Source organism: Hyperolius riggenbachi, chromosome 9 (assembly GCF_040937935.1).
Source record: "Hyperolius riggenbachi isolate aHypRig1 chromosome 9, aHypRig1.pri, whole genome shotgun sequence".
Taxonomy (NCBI): Eukaryota; Metazoa; Chordata; class Amphibia; order Anura; family Hyperoliidae; genus Hyperolius; species Hyperolius riggenbachi.
The window spans coordinates 227,829,252-227,848,324 of NC_090654.1; the positions used below are offsets into that span (position 1 = coordinate 227,829,252).

At 42.3% G+C, this 19,073-nt stretch overlaps 1 protein-coding gene across 5 annotated transcripts in view; it reads left to right on the forward strand.

Annotated features, from left to right (window-relative positions):
• Positions 1–19,073, forward strand: part of SIPA1L1 (signal induced proliferation associated 1 like 1) — a 370,713-nt gene that overhangs the window by 183,932 nt on the left and 167,708 nt on the right. For all 5 annotated transcript variants that reach the window (XM_068254095.1, XM_068254094.1, XM_068254096.1 and 2 more), the window contains one exon: positions 12,001–12,131. In XM_068254095.1, coding sequence (XP_068110196.1) covers positions 12,001–12,131 — 131 coding nt within the window. The remainder of the gene's footprint in view (positions 1–12,000; positions 12,132–19,073) is intronic.

The following is a 19,073-nucleotide window of genomic DNA, read 5'->3' on the forward strand; positions in this document are numbered from 1 at the left end:
GATCCCATTTATTATACGTGCAATGTGGTCACCACTGCTACCCATTGTGTTCCTTGGCTGGGGAGGGCTAGCCATTCTGGGCTGCTGACCCCCATTTTTTCTAAAGGAGAAGGTGTTTGTTCTCCTGCTATTATAATGTGACTGTTCAGTGTGTCTTCATTATTTACTGAGGTGTTACTTTGTAAGGTCTCAGTTTATCAAAACCATCTTCAGTTCAGAGTGAATGTGGATCACTCTACTGCTGCTTGCATTTTCCTTAAAACGTTAATAAGATATTTGAAATAGAATTTGCTGGCCATCTGACAGTGTATGGGCACCGTAAAGAAAACCTGTGACTTTAAAGGGGTACTGTAGGGGGTCGGGGGAAAATGAGTTGAATTTACCCAGGGCTTCTAGTGGCCCCCCGCAGATATCCTGTACCCACGAAGCCACTCACCGATGCTCCGGCCCCGCCTCCGGTTCACTTCTGGAATTTCAGACTTTAAAGTCTGAAAACCACTGCGCCTGCGCAGCTGCATCCTCGCTCCCGCTGATGTCACCAGGAGAGTATTGCACAAACCCAGTATGGTCTTTGGTCTGCGCAGTATGCTCTTGGTGCCATCAGCGGGAGCGAGGACAGGGCAATGCAGGCGCAGTGGTTTTCTGACTTTAAAGTCAGAAATTCCAGAAGTGAACTGGAGGCGGGGCCGGAGCATCGGTGAGTGGCTGCGCGGGCACAGGATGTCTGTGGGGGGCCATTAGAAGACCCGGGTAACTTCAACTCATTTTCCCCTGACCCCCCCCTACAGTATCCCTTTAATAATAAAGAAAACTGATACTTGCCTGAGGGCTTCCCCTATCCTTCTCTGCAAAGGCCGATCTAGGGCTGGCATCCTTGGGCAGACAATAATAAGTGGCCTTCCTGTGTAGACACACTAGAGGCTTTCTGCTTGGGCTCCAGCCGAAATAGCTGAGCCCAATTGAGTCCGCTTTACAGTGCAGTACAGCAGACCCGATCGGAGCCTGAGTGAAAAGGTGATACTGCGCATGCGTGCAGTGCCGACAAGTGGACTTTCTGGGGTCCCAGCACTGGATGACCACTGCTGAGGTGGGTAGGGGAAGCCTATTTAGAATCCAGAGGCTTCCCCCTCCCGAAGTAAGTAGGCCCTTATTTTTTGCTACAGTGTCACTTTAAGCAAAGGCTTAACAACCAGTTACCACTGATCTGGGTATTGAAGGCAAAATTTGATTTTTAATTTTTTTTGTGTTGGAATGTATTTATTGTTAGTTGCAGCATTCTCTGAAAGCTGCACCTTTTGTTTAACAAGAAACTTTTAAATAGACTCCTCATTTGAGCATCTCTGTGTTCTGCCATTAGATGGGCAAATACCAGAACACATTCATTATTAGATCGTACAGTGCTGGCACTGATAAAGTAAGTGACATATCCGTATGAAATGCTCAGGAAGTGATGTGATTGTTCTTGTTCAAATGAGCATGAACCATTTAAAGCAGTGTACTGTGTGCAGAAAGTCACATTGCCTTTGGTTTTCCTGTTCCTATGATTGCTATTTTTACATTTTCCTCCCACATCACCCTTTGACAACAGCTAGTGATGAATTCTAACACAAGCACACCACTAGCTAGATCTCAGGAAATTAGTGCGGTGCTCTTCTCAAAATACATTGATATAGCATCATGCGTCACATACAATATGTGTTTAACACTGTATGTGTAATTTGTGCTCTGTTTTAAAGAGGACCTGCTACAAATGGGTATGTTGTATAGCAGTCAGCCAGAACACTAGAAACAATTACAGGTGAAGATAAGGACATTGCTTTACTTGTGACCGTACTCTTTTACTACAAAGGCTTACTGTCGTGATATGAATTTGTCATTGTCTTGTGGCAATAAGCATGGCCTTTCCCCCCAAAAAGCAATTCTTCATAATGGCACATGTTGCTCCAAAACATGCATATATAATTCAGCATTTATAGTGCCTTCCCAGATGTGCAAGCCACCCATGCCATTTGCACTAATGCACCCACACATTTACTATCACATATGCAGACTATATTGAACTGCACTCTGATAAACTATCTGGTGGCTCTTTTCTTTCTTTCATTTTTTTTTATCCTGAAGGATGCGATATGCATGATTTTTAAAAGAATTTCAAAGTTTGATTTGTCATGCCATAGGACAGTTTTCCACCATATCTCACTCCATCTTAAATGACCTGTTCATATTTGTATTATTCTTCAAAGTGTTATCATTTTGTATTTGTAGCAACAAACTTTGATTTCCAAAAATGTTCCTGAACTCGTGCAGTTATCACCACTACAGAATCGTTTTGGTCTTTTAATGCAGTGTCGCCTGAAGGCCCAAAAATCATCGCCATCCAATATTGGCTTTTTTCCTTTTCCCTTGCATCAAGAGATTTCTGGGCATTCCCTAAATCTTTTATTGATGTCATGTTGTGTAGATACTGAAACTCCCAAGTTCTTTGCACTTGCAAAGTTATAAGTGTTCTTAAATTATTGCACTGTTTGTAAAACACTGTGGGCAGAGTAAACCTATAACCCTCCCCACCTTTACTTCTGAGAGAATGTCTTTCTGAGAGGCTCTGGTTTTACTAAATCATTGATGGTATGTTGTCACTTATCCTAATTACGGTAGTTACAAGTTAGGGAGCAAACTTGGCAGAATCTGGGGCAGCTTGCCACACCACCACACATAAAATATTGAGTAAATGAGTTTTTTTGTTTGTGCATGTTTCGTTTTTTGACTCTCAACTTGCTATAGTAATGGACAGTTACTATCCAGTAAGGTTTATCATTTTTATTCACTTGCCCCCCTTTTTTTTCTTAAGCAATGCAGTATTTCAACTTGTCTACTGACTGTAGGTCCACAAGCACCTATAGCTAGCCCATAATTTTCAGACTAGAGCCTGGACCCTACAGAACAATGGCCCTATTACAGCGGAACACCTTCAGCTAGTGGTATACATATGCAGTGGTGATCAGTTTCTCCATTTAGCCTCCCTTAAATCCTCCAGCCCATAGGGGTGGGGTGTGATGCTGCTTTATCAAAAGGAATAAAAATCTTGTAAAAATATAGAATAAATGGTTAAAGGAGGTAATTATGTGGAGATAAAATCAGAAGATAGTGTGTATAAAATGTTTCCTTGATTCATTAAAAATGTCTGTTTTCTGGACTACCCTTGTAAAAGCAGCACACAGTTTTATAGAACAATAAAGACTCACGTTTCCACCGTCTATTGTAAAACAGCAGAATTTTTATAACCTGAACTGAACCTGATGCCATATGACCCCTACAAAAAGCCAATTCTTCCCAAATTTTAGAAGTCCTAAAATCATATAATCACCATTATGCAATGTGGAGATGTTGTGGAAGCATAATCTACAGATCAGATTGGTACCAAATACTGGTATGCCACAGCAGCTGAAAAGCACACTTCAGGATTTCCTGCTTACCTCCAGATCCAAGCCAGGGTAAATTAACCGCTTGCCGACCGCCCACAGCCGATGGGCGGCGGCAAAGTGGACCCCGAAAGGACCGTAATACGCCAATGGGTGTTGCGTCCTTTTGGCATGCCGGGGGAGCAATCGCGTCACTGGTGACGCGCGCTTCCCCTGGCAACTGGCTCCGCCCACCCGCGACGACAACCCGCCAGCCGTTTGGAAGCGCCGGCGGGTTGTTAACCCCACAATCGCCACTACAAAGTGTATAATACACTTTGTAATGTATACAAAGTGTATTATACAGGCTGCCTCCTGCCCTGGTGGTCCCAGTGTCCGAGGGACCACCAGGGCAGGCTGCAGCCACCCTAGTTTGCACCAAACACACTGATCCTGCCCCCCCCCTCCCTCTGATCGCCCACAGCACCCCTCAGACCCCCCCCCTGCCCACCCCCCAGACCACTGTTTGCGCCCAATCACTCCCCTAATCACCAATCAATCACTCCCTGTTACTATCTGTCAACGCAATTTTTTTATTTTAGGTCCTAACTGCCCCCTGGGGGCTCCTGATCACCCCCCCACCCCTCAGATTCTCCCCAGACCCCCCCCCCCCTGTGTACTGTATGCATCTATCCCCCCTGTAATAACCCACTGATCACTGGTCAATCACCCCCCGTCACTGCCACCCATCAATCAGCCCCTAACCTGCCCCTTGCGGGCAATCTGATCACCCACCCACACCATCAGATCACCCGCAAACCCGCTGTCAGATCACCTCCCGAGTGCATTGTTTACATCTGCTCTCTCCTCTAAACACTCACTAATTACCCATCAATCACCCCCTGTCACCACCTGTCACTGCTACCCATCAGATCATACCCCTATCTGCCCCTAGGGCACCCAATCACCCGCCCACACCCTCAGAACGCCCTCAGACCCCAGCCCTGATCACCTTGCCAGTGCATTGCTTGCATCTATTCCCCCCTCTAATCACACCTTGAGACACCCATCAATCACCTCCTGTCACCACCTGTCACCTCCTAGCACACCTACTCATCAGATCAGGCCCTAATTTGCCCCGTGTGGGCTCATGATCACTCGACCAAACCCTCAGATCCCCCTCAGACCCCCTTCCGATCACCTCCCTAGTGCATTGATTGCATCTATTTTTCCCCTCTAACCACCCCCTGAGACACACATCAATCACCTCCTGTCACCCCCCTAGCACTCCTATCCATCAGATCAGGCCCAATACAACCTGTCATCTAAGAGGCCACCCTGCTTATGACCGGTTCCACAAAATTCGCCCCCTCATAGACCACCTGTCATCAAAATGTGCAGATGCCTATACCCCTGAACAGCATTTTGAGGCATTTGGTTTCCAGGCCCCTAAAATGCCAGGCCAGTATAGGAAACCCCACAAGTGACCCTATTTTAGAAAAAAGACACCCCAAGGTATTCCGTTAGGTGTATGAGTTCATAGAAGATTTTATTTTTTGTCAAAAGTTAGAGGAAATTGATTTTTATTGTTTTTTTCACAAAGCATCATTTTCCACTAACTTGTGACAAAAAATAAAATCTTCTATGAACTCACCATACACCTAACGGAATACCTTGGGGTGTCTTTTTTTTTTTCTAAAATGGGGTCACTTGTGGGGTTCCTATACTGCCCTAGCATTTTAGGGGCCCTAAACCGTCAGTAGCCTAGAAACCAAATGCCTCAAAATGACCCGTGAATAGGACGTTGGGCCCCTTAGCGCACCTAGGCTGCAAAAAAGTGTCACACATGTGGTATCGCCGTACTCAGGAGAAGTAGTATAATGTGTTTTGGGGTGTATTTTTACACATACCCATGCTGGGTGGGAGAAATATCTCTGTAAATGACAATTTTTTTTTTTTTTTTTTTTTTTTTTTACACACAATTGGCCATTTACAGATATATTTCTCCCACCCAGCATGGGTATATGTAAAAATACACCCCAAAACACATTATTATATTACTTCTCCTGAGTACGGCGATACCACGTGTGCGACACTTTTTTGCAGTCTAGGTGCGCTAAGGGGCCCAACGTCCTATTCACAGGTCATTTTGAGGCATTTGCTTTCCAGACTACTCCTCAAGTTTAGGGCCCCTAAAATGCCAGGGCAGTGTAGGAACACCACAAGTGACCCCATTTTAGAAAGAAGACACCCCAAGGTATTCTGTTAGTAGTATGGTGAGTTCATAGAAGTTTTTATTTTTTTGTCACAAGTTAGTGGAAAATGACGCTTTGTGAAAAAAAAAAAAATCAATTTCCGTTAACTTGTGACAAAAAATAAAATCTTCTATAAACTCACCATACTACTAATGGAATACCTTGGGGTGTCTTCTTTCTAAAATGGGGTCACTTGTGGGGTTCCCATACTGCCCTGGCATTTTAGGGGCCCTAAACCGTGAGGAGTAGTCTAGAATCCAAATACCTCAAAATTACCTGTGAAATCCTAAAGGTACTCATAGGATGTTGGGCCCCTTAGCGCAGTTAGGGTACAAAAAAGTGCCACACATGTGGTACCGCCGTACTCGGGAGAAGTAGTATAATGTGTTTTGTGGTGTATTTTTACATATACCCGTGCTGGGTGGGAGAAATCTCTCTGTAAATGAACAATTGTGTGTAAAAAAAAAAAAAATCAAAACATTGTCATTTACAGAGATATTTCTCCCACCCAGCATGGGTATGTGTAAAAATACACCCCAAAACACATTATACTACTTCTGAGTACGGCAATACCACTTGTGGCACTTTTTTGCAGCCTAACTGCGCTAAGGGGCCCAAAGTCCAATGAGCACCTTTTAGGCTTTACAGGGGTGCTTACAATTTAGCACCCTCCAAAATGCCAGGACCGTAAACACCCCACAAATTACCCCATTTTGGAAAGTAGACACTTCAAGGTATTCAGAGAGGGGCATGGTGTCTGTGGCAGATTTTTTTTGTCACAAGTTAGCAGAAATGGAAACTTTTTTTTGTCTCAGTGTCATTTTCCGCTAACTTGTGACAAAAAATAAAATCTTCTATGAACTCACCATGCCTCTCAGTGGATACTTTGGGATGTCTTCTTTCCAAAATGGGGTCATTTGGGGGGTATTATACTATCCTGGAAATTTAGCACCTCATGAAACATGACAGGTGGTCAGAAAAGTCGGAGATGCTTCAAAATGGGAAAATTCACTTTTTGCACCATAGTTTGTAAACGCTATAACTTTTACCCAAACCAATAAATATAAACTTTTTTTTTTTTAATCAAAGACATGTAGAACTATAAATTTGGACAAAAATGTATACAGAAATGTTACTTTATTTGACAAATTTTATCACAGAAATTTAAAAACATTTTTTTTTTTGACAAAATTCATGTCTTTTTTGATGAATATAATAAAAAGTAAAACTTGCAGCAGCAATCAAATAGCACCAAAAGAAAGCTGTATTAGTGACTAGAAAAGGAGGGAAAATTCATTTAGTTAGTAGGTTGTATGACCGAGCAATAAACCGTGAAAGCTGCAGTGGTCTGAATGGGAAAAAAAGGCTCTGGTCCTTAAAGAGACTCCGTAACAAAAATTGCATCCTGTTTTTTATCATCCTACAAGTTCCAAAAGCTATTCTAATGTGTTCTGGCTTACTGCAGCACTTTGTACTATCACAGTCTCTGTAATAAATCAGTGTATCTTTCCCTTGTCAGACTTGTCAGCCTGTGTCTGGAAGGCTGCCAAGTTCTTCAGTGTTGTGGTTCTGCTATGCACTCCCCCCTCAGGGGGGAAAGAAACACACAAATGATCTCTTGAGATTCAAAAGGAATGCTGTATACAGCCTGCTTGTGTATGGATGTATTTTCTATGTGTGGACATACTGTACATCAACCTACTTCCTGTTTTGGTGGCCATTTTGTTTGTTTATAAACAAACTTTTTAAAACTGTTTTTAACCACTTTTAATGCGGCGGGGAGCGGCGAAATTGTGACAGAGGGGAATAGGAGATGTCCCCTAACGCACTGGTATGTTTACTTTTGTGCGATTTTAACAATACAGATTCTCTTTAAAGGGAACCAGAGATGAACGTTTCACACAAAATCAACATATTAGTCGATAGCTTGTAAAGAATAAATGCTCTACATGATAATTTCGCCGCTCTGGTGTGCCTTTTTAGTGTTTTTTTATCCATTATTGCTCCAGGAAAAATCAAATATGGCCGCCGGCTCATATCCCTTCAGCTTCCGGGTTATGAGTTGTTCTGGATGTGCTGTCTAGGCTATGTGAGACTAGGCTGCTATCTAGGCTATATGAGAAACGATGCTGCAGCCTTTCATCTGTGTGCTTTCATTTTGGTATGATGTGCAGCTGCCTGTAGGAAGTGTCTCTCATAGGAATGAAACTGCAGTCATCATCATTATCTATGCAGAGTGCACACAGGGATCATATTGCAGCCACACTTGTCTGTTTCAGAGACTCTCTCTCAGCAGGAGCAGCCCCTCCCATGTCATCACACCTCTCAGTATGCAAAGCAGGAAATCTAAAGGTGCGTACACACATGCGACTATAGTCGTTTGTAACGATCGTTCCCCGATCTTTACCAACGACGATCGTTACAAAAAACGAACCACCGACTATTAAGGCAAACGACGAACGAGCCAAATCGCTACAAAAGAAAGTTCTGTCTCGGCGGATTTTAACCAACGACGATCGTTTGCAAAAGTAGTACATCGTTGGAAACGATCGTTCGTACTAGGCTTGACATGCGCATTTCACTATTTCTCCATGGAACTTCTCATTTTTATGCGCAGGCGCAATAGTTACTTTCTGTGATGTAACGTTCGTTCTAACGATCAGATCGTTACACACATTTTAAAACTACCTTTACTTAGGTCGTTCTTGCATCAATTAAAAGTTCGTTCGTCGTTCTTAACGAACGATCGTTGTCGCATGTGTGTACGTAGCATAAGCCAGGAGGTGGCAGGCTTGGGCTTGAAAAGACTCCACAGAAGAGTGACTCAGCTATAATGATTCTAGGTCAAACCTAGACTGGGCTAGTTGGGGATTCTTATCACAGCTGCTAATAGACTAAGCAAATAAGAATGAAACTAAAAGCAGGGTAGGTGTTTACTGTCATGTTCCCACTGATAAATGTAATAAAATACATGAGGGTGCTTCCTCTCTGGTTCTCTTTAAGGGGTAGAAAGACTGTTGTCCTCAAGTGGTTAAGACTCTACAGATTTAAAATTTCATTCCAATTTATAACATGTTGGTTTGAAGTTTGTCAGGTCCAGTGCTACAGTAGTATGCGATGAACCAGAGAAATGAACAGTTTCCATACACGCTAGATGAAAATTGGCTGAGGCAGATAACAATCACCTTTGCCAAGAATCCAGCATGTGTACAGCATAGACTCCAACTCCAAATTGTCACTTTGATTCCTCCGACTCCTCTAATGTGCCTAGAACAACCTTTTGATTGAAAGTTTATAACATAAAAATAAAAATATAATCACTGCCAAAGTTTAGGAATTTAAAAGCTATATTAAGATGGCATCTGGTTTTGGGAACAAAAAGTTCCTGGCCAGGACGCTGACACCCTACAATGTCAGCCATCCTGGCTTGTCATCGCTAATTTGAATACACATCGTCTGTATAAAATTCACCGGAGCCCAATATCAGCTGGGCTCCAGCAAGAAGTCCTGCCACCTTGCAGAAAAAGGCCTCTTCCTGTTCTCTGTCTTTAAAAAAGGAGGCCTGGGACGCACGCGTACACGCACACACGCACACGCACACACACGTACACACACGTTTTTTGTTTTCTTGGGATACTATGGCTGTCCTTGCTGCTTTACGTTCTTCCTTGTTCAATTTTGGGTTTGGTTGACCTTTAAGAAAGTTGTCATGCCAACACAGACATTTAGTCCATAAAACATCTTTAATATAAGTTGAAGCTTACTGCTTCTTTACAAGGGTCACGTTGTCCTGGTATTATAGACTAAAGTATTTTGCAAGCCGTGTTGAAAATATCTTTAGATCCTCACTTTTGTAGATGACATCCGTAGAGCAGTGACATAACGCTTACTCCTTGGTTCGCGTCGTTACAGGCTGGTATATATTCTGTCACACCTTGCCATGGCTTCAGACCGAGGTCATAATGTCACAGATAATTTCACTCAAGTGACGCATGCAATAGGATGACATATTGCAATGTGTTATTAACATTTTCCACAGGGACTTTTGACTGTGTAAAAGACTTTCAAACAGTTTGTCAATGTTAAGAATAAATGAAGGGAAGTTTCTCCCCGTGTGTGTTTATTTTACATTGTCATTAGTATGAAACATAGTTATTGTCACCCAGTAATTAAGAACACATCATGAAAAGTCATATAAATAGTTTACCGTAACTGAACCCATTAGAAAAATGAGCATACAAGGAAGGAACACTAGTGATTGTGATTCCTCAGTGATTAATTAAAGCTGAACCCCAGCCAAATAATAAAAGTCATCATTTAAGATATTAATGTACTTGGTAAAGAGTGATTAAATGTCTTACGTAAAGCCAGTAAAAGTGCGGTATTCTTTGATATCAGTTCCTGTAATCATTGCACAACTCCTTGTACAGGCTGGAACGTTTATGTAATCCACTCAGGCTCTGCTGCCTTGCATAGCGCCATCATGCTAATGATTGGACATTGAGGAGAGATAAGACAGATGATGAGCCCATCAACTACAGACTTAAAGTGGACCTGAACTCTGAAGTCCTCTCTGCTCTATAAGCTGCACAATTACAGCTGATACAATTGAATCTGCATGGTTTCGACTTCCTGATTCATGGAGACAGACATTTTTAACATCCAGTGCTTCCAAATGGGCTTATCTGCCATCTCTGCGATAGGTCGTCTTGTGACACGGGGAGAGATCAGATTACAATTTGTGATTATACGCAAATTAAGGGGAATTAGACAGACTAAACTCTCTAAATACAGGGTGCATTTCTTTCCGTTTTCCTTCTGTCCTGTGCAAGAGATCGGGTCCACTTTTAAAAGGGTTGTAACATCTGTGACCCATTCGACATCTCTTATATCAAATGCAATATAACTTATTTTCAGTGTCCCATCCTGGCAAAAGGGTTAAACTTTCGCAGCTATCGCAGACAGCAGCCAGGCCAGAGTTAGCTCTTAGCTCATAATATACGTGAACTCAAATGTGCTATGTTGCTGTCCAGACGTCGTCATTCGTTGCAAGGATGTATACAATGCCTGTCTACTGATTTGAATCATTTGTGGAAGCTCAAAATTGAGGACACAGAAGCACGTAACTAGCCACACAAAATTTTTGAGTGATTATCATCATCTGATATGATCAGAGTTCAAACGACTAACACAGATTATCATCCAGATGAAGAATTAATCGGTTATGTGAACGATAATCCGTGTCTGTTTGCAAAATCGCTAGATGTATGGCCGCCGTAATGTTCCTTATGCACAGCCTTATTAGTCAGGGAGTGGAATGACATATTTGTGCAGCACACACTAATAGTAAATTAACTACAGTGTATGCTGATTCCTTCCTGAAAAATTGGGTTCTAAAATGTTCCCAATATTTCTAAAGTGTGCCCTTGTGGTATATTGTTGAAGACTACATTCTTGGAGGGTAATACCTTCCCATGGTGGTAGTCTTAGGCGGCCAATGGTTTAATACTATCAACAAAAGTGTTTTGTTTTTGAATGCACACCTGCCAACTGAAAGTAGGTGCACGCGTTCAGGTCTGTCAGAGCAACAGGCAGATTATCACTTGTAAACTTTGTTTTAAAGAGTGCTGGTCTCTTTGCAAAGTTTAAAAATGGTGTAAGACTATATATCATATACCGGGTACTCCCAACCAGGGTTTCCATGATCTGCAACCCTGTCCCCACTCGGGTTGTGGCAGAATCTCTGTAGATGATTTTAATGAAGGACGCATTAAAAATCAAACCACTTATGGGTGAAAGTACATAAACATGTAGCGTTGTCTAAAATGTGTTCAAGTAAAAACTGTTCACCAGTTTGATGTTGGACTTCAGCAATAAACTAGAAATTAAAACATTAATTTTAAGTAATGTTTAAAACTGGCCAGAACTGCAATAACTGCTACATTACTTTATCCTTCTATAATCTCGCCGTGGTCTGGCCTCTGCATTGGTGTAGAGACTGGAGGATGTGTGCTTGCAAGGACATGTCTGTACTTGCAATACCTGTAAGTGCAGCAGAACCTGGGTAACTGTAGGGCAGAGAGTGATTCCCTTTTGCTGGGCACCATTATAATCAGTTAAGTAAGGCTTCTCTGAATACATTGGCAGAATTGTGTGAATTACAGGAGTGTAGATTACAAATATCAACAGATGTTTTTCTTATGTGTGTTTAGGTTTCTGGGTCTACAGTCCTGCTTTAACATGCTTGTTATCTCATTGTTTTATGTCAATTATAAGTATACTTCACATATTTATAATAATTTTGATGTAACATGGGTCTGTCGAGTAAATTGTTCGTCTGTTTTCAGAGCACTGGAATTATTTCGGCTCAGATGACAATCTTGGTCCAGTAGCTGTGAGTATACGGAGAGAAAAACTGGAAGACGCAAAAGAAAGTGGACCGCAGTATAACTATCGAATGATCTTTAGAACAAGCGAGGTAAAATACATTTAGACTTTGGTTATAAAGCTGCACTTCTATGTATAACTTATTCGTGAAAAGTGTATTTCTGTTTTAGAGTGAAACTGATGTAATTGAGGCAGACCTGTAGCCATCTATATAAGGCTATTATATACAAATCAGTTGCAGAGTGTGAATCAATGACGTGAGGTCTCAAATACGCTCCTTAAGCCTCTGCGTTTTCATTGATCGCTGCGTGTCCGATGTCTAGGCACTGAGGCCTCTCTCCAGTGGTAGTCCCACTTGATGGAAAGATGATTGAGGTTCTCATCTTTCTATACTCTGCAAAATAAGTTTTAATTGCTATCTGAAGTCTGGGATATTTATGTTCACTTCCTGTTCTGATGATTATTATTTTGCACAGCTGATAATTGGTGGTGGTCGTTCTAATGGTCCCTTACAAGAGTTCAGTGTATTGTTCCTATCACAGTATAGAGTCAATTTTGGTAGAAGGCAGGAATGGTACTAGTATGTTTGGGATGTGGACGGAAACCAGATTGCATGAAGGAAACCCATGGAAACACATGCAGAACATACAGATTGCATGCAGATTGTGTCTAGGTTGGTTTTTGATTCTGAGACTCTGATGCTGATGTACAGCTACCTATAAAAATTATTGCATTAAAAGCTTTATAGAGGCTCTGACCCATCCCTACATTATCTAGAAGTTGAAAATAAGTATGTTAATAGAAAAAGCAGGGCTGTGGAGTCGGAGTCGGGCAATTTTGCGTGCCTGGAATCGGAGTCGGGAAAAAATTCTCCGACTCCGACTCCTAATGAATTTGTAACTGTAATTAAAATAGAAAATATGATAAAATGATCTATTTCTCAGATAATAGTCATTAAAAATAATGTATATATACAGTATATATACAGTAATAGCTGTGCTTAGTCCACAAAAATGAAATAAACCAATCAAAATTAGTTACTTGTGCTGCTTAGTTACTTAAGGTCAGATATACATATCTGATTGTGACTGTATATATGATGTGTACACAGGAATCTCTTATATATACTAAATAACATCTATGCTGTAAGAATAAAGCCTGATGTGTAGCTGTGTCACTAATAGAGATGGTCAACGAGATGGAAATAATTCTGCATTGATGCTGATTTATGCAAATGTATGCACTCCCTTTCCTGATGAAATCAAATAATTTGATATGTTGTTAAAATTTGGTTTGGTGACTACAAATTAAAGGGTAACTGAGACGGATGAAAAGTAAAGTTTTATACATACCTGGGGCTTCCTCCAGCCCCCTTCAGGCTAATCAGTCCCTCGCTGTCCTCCACCACCCGGATCTTCTGCTATGAGTCCTGGTAATTCAGTCAGTCAGCACTGTCCGGCCGCATGCCGCTCCCACAGCCAGGAACATTCTGCACCTGCGCAATAGTGCTGCACAGGTGTAGTATGCTCCTGGCGGCGGAGTGTGTGCATGCGCACTACGCCCGACTGGCTCAAGTACCTGGACTCATAGCAGAAGATCCAGGTGGTGGAGGAGGACAACGAGGGACTGATTATCCTGAAGGCGGCTGGAGGAAGCCCCAGGTATGTATAAAACTTTTAATTTCATCTGTCTAAGGTTTACTTTGTTACACAGTAGTACTATACTCTACATATGCACTCCCCACAGAGCTGCAGGGAATCCACTGAGAATGCTGTGCACATTGAACACAGAGGTTTTGTCTGTTTACAATCTCCTCCTTCCCCCTGCAGAGTACCTGCACATCATTCTTACATGTACCCACACTTACATTGCCTAGGGCCTTATAGATGTTCTTTGTTCCGGTTTGTACCTTTTACAAGTACTCTTACCAAGGACTAGTTTTAGTCTAAAGGGAATAAATATAGTAGTCTACATATCCTTCTCACTTCAGTTGTCTTGTAAAATTCCTAAGCGTTGGCAGTTAAGAGACGAATTTCATGTTACATACTTTTAATCAACAAAATTGTAATATGCAAATTAGTGGAGTCGGAGTCGTGGAGTCGGAGTCGGTGGAATCCTAAACTGAGGAGTCGGAGTCGGTGGATTTTTGGACCGACTCCACAGCCCTGAGAAAAAGTCAAGCTTCCCCCTCTTAAACGTCTTTAATTTACTTACCGTAAATATTTTAAAAATAATTGTTTATATAGGTAATATGTTATAAAATTATAATTACAAAGCTTGGCAAAGTGTGTGTGTGTGTGTGTGTGTGTGTGTGTGTGTGTGTGTGTGTGTGTGTGTGTGTGTGTGTGTGTGTGTGTGTGTGTGTGTGTGTGTATTAAAGCAAATCTGTAGTGAAAAATACTGTATATACTCGCATATAAGCCTAATTTTTCAGCACAAAACATGAGATGAAAAGTTACCCCCTCGGCACATATGCGAGTCAGTGGAGCAGAACGGATAATGAAGCAGGTTTTGTTATTGGCAGAGGAGCGTAAGGATCGTGCACTAGTGATCCTGCTCTTGCCAGCTGGCTTCTTGCTGTGTCTGTACCCCCATCCCCTGCAACATGGTGTGCAGAGTGCGCTACCTCAAGACTTCTTGTGGAGCGGAGCGTCAAAGCAATGTGTCAGAGGTGTAATGATTGGGGATTCTTCCTGTGTGGCAGTCTCATCTATGACCCCATCTAGTGGCGTCTTGAGACACAGCTGTATCATCCTTGGGGCACATCTGGTTGTGGGGAGGGGGCTAACTTGTACTGGGGGCACATCTGGCTACTGTGGAGTGGGCTATACTGGGAAGGGGGCTTCTACGCGGGTTGGCTTATATGCGAGTATAGACGGTAAAGGCAGTCACTTGCCTTTGGAGAGGGAAGGCCCTGGATCCTAAAGAGCCCTCTTTTTCATCCATTGGTGTCCTACTTCCAGCACGGTCACGGCACTGGGTGCATTCGTGTCCCTGAGTGCTTCCGGAGACTGGCGCTCAGAAACAAGTGCTCCTGGAGCATTCCGAAGGGGTTTAATGGAGGTGACCGTGCTAGACCATCAAAAGCAGAATTTACAGAAAAGTATCAGACAAGTTTACGACCATTCAGGGAATGGTTGATAAATATTCGATAAATGTGCTGTATGGATTCGGTAAATTTTGACAGAAATGCAATTTAGAGAAAAAAAAGGAGGCCGGAATGAAGAGCAATTTATCACCTAAATGTAGCTGGCGTTATTTCATTCTCGCACAGCTGCAAGATTGCATTTGCTCGGTCCACACTTGTCCAGTTGCAGATCGGATCCGTTTCAAATGGATCAGTTTTTCTAAAAACGTATGCAAAACTTATCAGTTTTCCAAATGTTGTCCTTTTGTACCATACGTTTCCAGTCCGTTTCAACGTATATTTCCTTTCTTCATGTGTGTTTCTATTGGATAAGAGATGATGTTCAGGGAAGGAGCAGGCAGTAGGCAATCCGTTTTTGCATCTGTTTTGTGTGCAAAATTTCTCTGTGCAGAGGGAGATCCATTTTTGTGTAGCCTTTCACTACCCCTCCGTGTATCCGCGGTCCATGAAAAAAACCTGCAAATCCAGACTCTGTTCAGTTTTTCAAAACTGATCCGGGCCAAAAAACAGAGCCACAGATACTTTTTCTTTTTTAAACAAGCGCCCCTTACTTACGTGTGTGTGTGTGTGTGTGTGTGTCTGTGCGCGCACACATGCATGGAAGCACGCACGTATGTATTTTCCCTCTTCTCACACGGAAAAATACATATCAAATTCAAGGTTACCGCATAACTATCACATAACTACCGAATGTATACTGGACACTACACCTCCTATCGAATACTCCTCTCATTCAGTAAAAAAAATGAATTGCACTAAAAATATAGAAATACCGCATTCGGTAAAATACCTACTTTTTTCTACTACCACACTTCATTCTGTGTGTGTGTGTGTGTGTGTGTGTGTGTGTGTGTGTGTGTGTGTGTGTGTGTGTGTGTGTGTGTGTGTGTGTGTGTGTGTGTGTGTGTGTGTGTGTGTGTGTGTGTGTGTGTGTGTGTGTGTGTGTGTGTGTGTGTGTGTGTGTGTGTGTGTGTGTGTGTGTGTGTGTGTGTGTGTGTATTGCAGGGAAGTGGAGAGAGTGAATGAATACACTGTGTGTCTGTGCAATACTCTGTTAGTGATGACCACCCCTAGTAGCTGCTGGGTATTACTTTCTATTAATCCGGTTTCATGGTAACCAGAATAAGCAGCCTGTCCACACCTGTCAGCGCTCACTCAGTGTCACAAAGGAAGGTGTTGGTTTACAGCTGCAGGGTACATATCTGTAGGAAATTAGAACTGTAATTTTAAAGGAAACAATCATTTGAAAAAGGCCCCTGAAGCTACAGGTGTCTCACTGGCTACTCTGCAAACAATGTGTAGTCTGCAGGCTCATACACTTCCTGCTAGATGAACTGTCACCTTGTATTTAGCAATATAGCACTGTTAAAGCTGAGCTCTATGCTATTAGCATGGTTGGAATATGCTGTATTTGGTAAGTCTTGCCTACCAAATTATTTGTAACTTTCTGCAGCTGGACCTATGAGTCAGATATATCTAGACAGCAATTCCAGACATCATAGCCAGCAACATAATCTGAAGTCTCCCCACCATAGACCATGTAAATGCAATTATCTAAAGCTATGCTGGGTAATTCATAGAGAACAGTCGCACAATGATGAGTCATCACTGGGATTTTTCTTACTATAAGAAAAAGACCAAACTGGTGTCATCGTAGTCGCATGAAGGCCACAGTCCCTTCCATTCTCACCTTGACCAGGTCAGCAGTGTAAACTGAATGAGGTCCTCAGCCACTTTCTGTTCCTCAATAACATTTTCTAAACAGTTTTACAGTTCAAACGGTTCATGCTTTGCTTTCTTGCACTTGATGAATAGGGGACTATGCCATTACTCCACAATTTCACATTTCATGCAGCCAGAAATTTAATTTTAGTCATGTGACCCAGATTAAATTGAGAGAACAGGCAGCTGCCAGAAGAACGAACTTTCCCTAGCTAGAGCACATCTCTCATTTCTCAGAACAGAGCTAGTCTTCTGACACCGCCGATCTCCTCTTTCTGCCTCTTAGAGAACTTAAGTTGTGGCCAGCACCACAGCTCAGTGGTCTCTTCTTGCCCAATATGTAATGAGGCATATTTAGCCATTTCCACACCCTTCACAGTGTGTGCTTAAAGGGAATGTCCAAGCAAAATAAAAGAGTTTTACTTACCTGGGGCTTCTACCAGCCCCAGGCAGCCATCCTGTGCCCTCGTAGTCACTCACTTCTGCTCCAGTCCCCCGCTGGCAGCTTGCCGACCTCGGAGGTCGACTGGACGCATTGCGTACATTTTTACGCATTCCCGCTAGTGCAGGAACATTAACACATACATTTTTACGCATTACTGGTTCAATGCGTAAATATTTGTGCATTGAACCAGTAACGCGTAAAAATGTATGTGGTAATGTTCCTGCACTAGTGGGAATGCGTAAAAATGTACGCAATGCGGCCCGCCGACCTGCGAGGTCGGCAAGCTGCCAGCGGGAGACTGGAGCAGCAGTGAGTGACTACGAGGGCACAGGATGGCTGCATGGGGCTGGTAGAAGCCCCAGGTAAGTAAAACTCATTTTTTTTATTTTGCTTGGACATTCCCTTTAAAACTACCCAGCCTGCAATAAGAAAACATTTCTCATGCCCCTTTTACTTAACCACTTCCCGACTGCGGTGATTGAGATCTACGCCCTGCTTGGCACCCTTAATCTCTGCCAGGGCGTAGATTTCAATCATCATCGCTGCACACTCCCGCTGATCACGTCACTACAGCCCTCTCGGAATGCCGCCTGGATAACGGGCAGAAATCCCCGATTTCATTGGCTCCTAACCCTGTGATCTCTATGAGCCAATCCCAAAGTTGGGCTTCACAAGTCTTGCTGAACACACAAAGCACAGGTTTATCTGCAGCAGACTAAATCCTATCCCTTGTTGAATGTACTGCTATGGAGGCAATTGTTGTCCTTTAACCGCCTCTTAACAAATAAATATTTCACATTTCAGTATAAAGAAGTTACAGTACCCCAAATAAATAGGTTGCTTTTTCACTTTATAGCATGGTATCAATGCAATATGTAGCTTAATTTTTGTAATATGGATTACCATTGTATGCTTTGGACTGTGCTGTGCATTTGCTGGAAGGAAATTAAATGTGATTGGGAACTGTTTCATTTTCTCTGATTTGCTGTATCTGTTTTTGATCCCTTCATCACATTCCGGAAATGCTTTGGACTTACAGCTTGTGGGCAGACTGTCTGCCTGCTCGTATGACCCCTTAAAGAGAACCTGAACTGAAAATAAAAAGTCAAAATAACCATACACGGGTCATACTTACCTCCTGTGTAGTCTACTACTCAATATCTTTCTCCTTTCCTGCATCCCATTTGTCCACTGTGATCAATGGAATTCTCCATCCTCCATTTTAAAAATGTCCATTACCCCCTAACAGCTTCCTGGTCAGCACAATGTTAAACCGTAATATCACCCACTTGAGCCATAGGGAAACATGAATATTACCTTGCACATTCAGCTGTAACTGACAGCTGCTGATATAGAACTGACAGCAACTGATATAGAACAGACAGCAACCATTTCAGTTCTGACAAAATATTGTCAGAACTGGAAGGGATCACTAAGAAGAATATGGTGAGCTTCTGAGAGAAACTGACGGTGAAGGTTAGTATGTAATATTAATTTTCAGCTACGTCATGTGTTTCTTTTAATTAATTTTACTCACTACAGTTTCCCTGACAGGTTGCATTAGTGGCTTGGGGTCATGGATTAGACAAGCTACAGGATATGCACCTTGACAATGTTTTAACAACTGAATAAAGTGACTGGCCTATTATAGAACACATGCACAATGGATCATCAGCAATATGAGACATGTCGTAATGGCAGTATGTGCATTAGATATA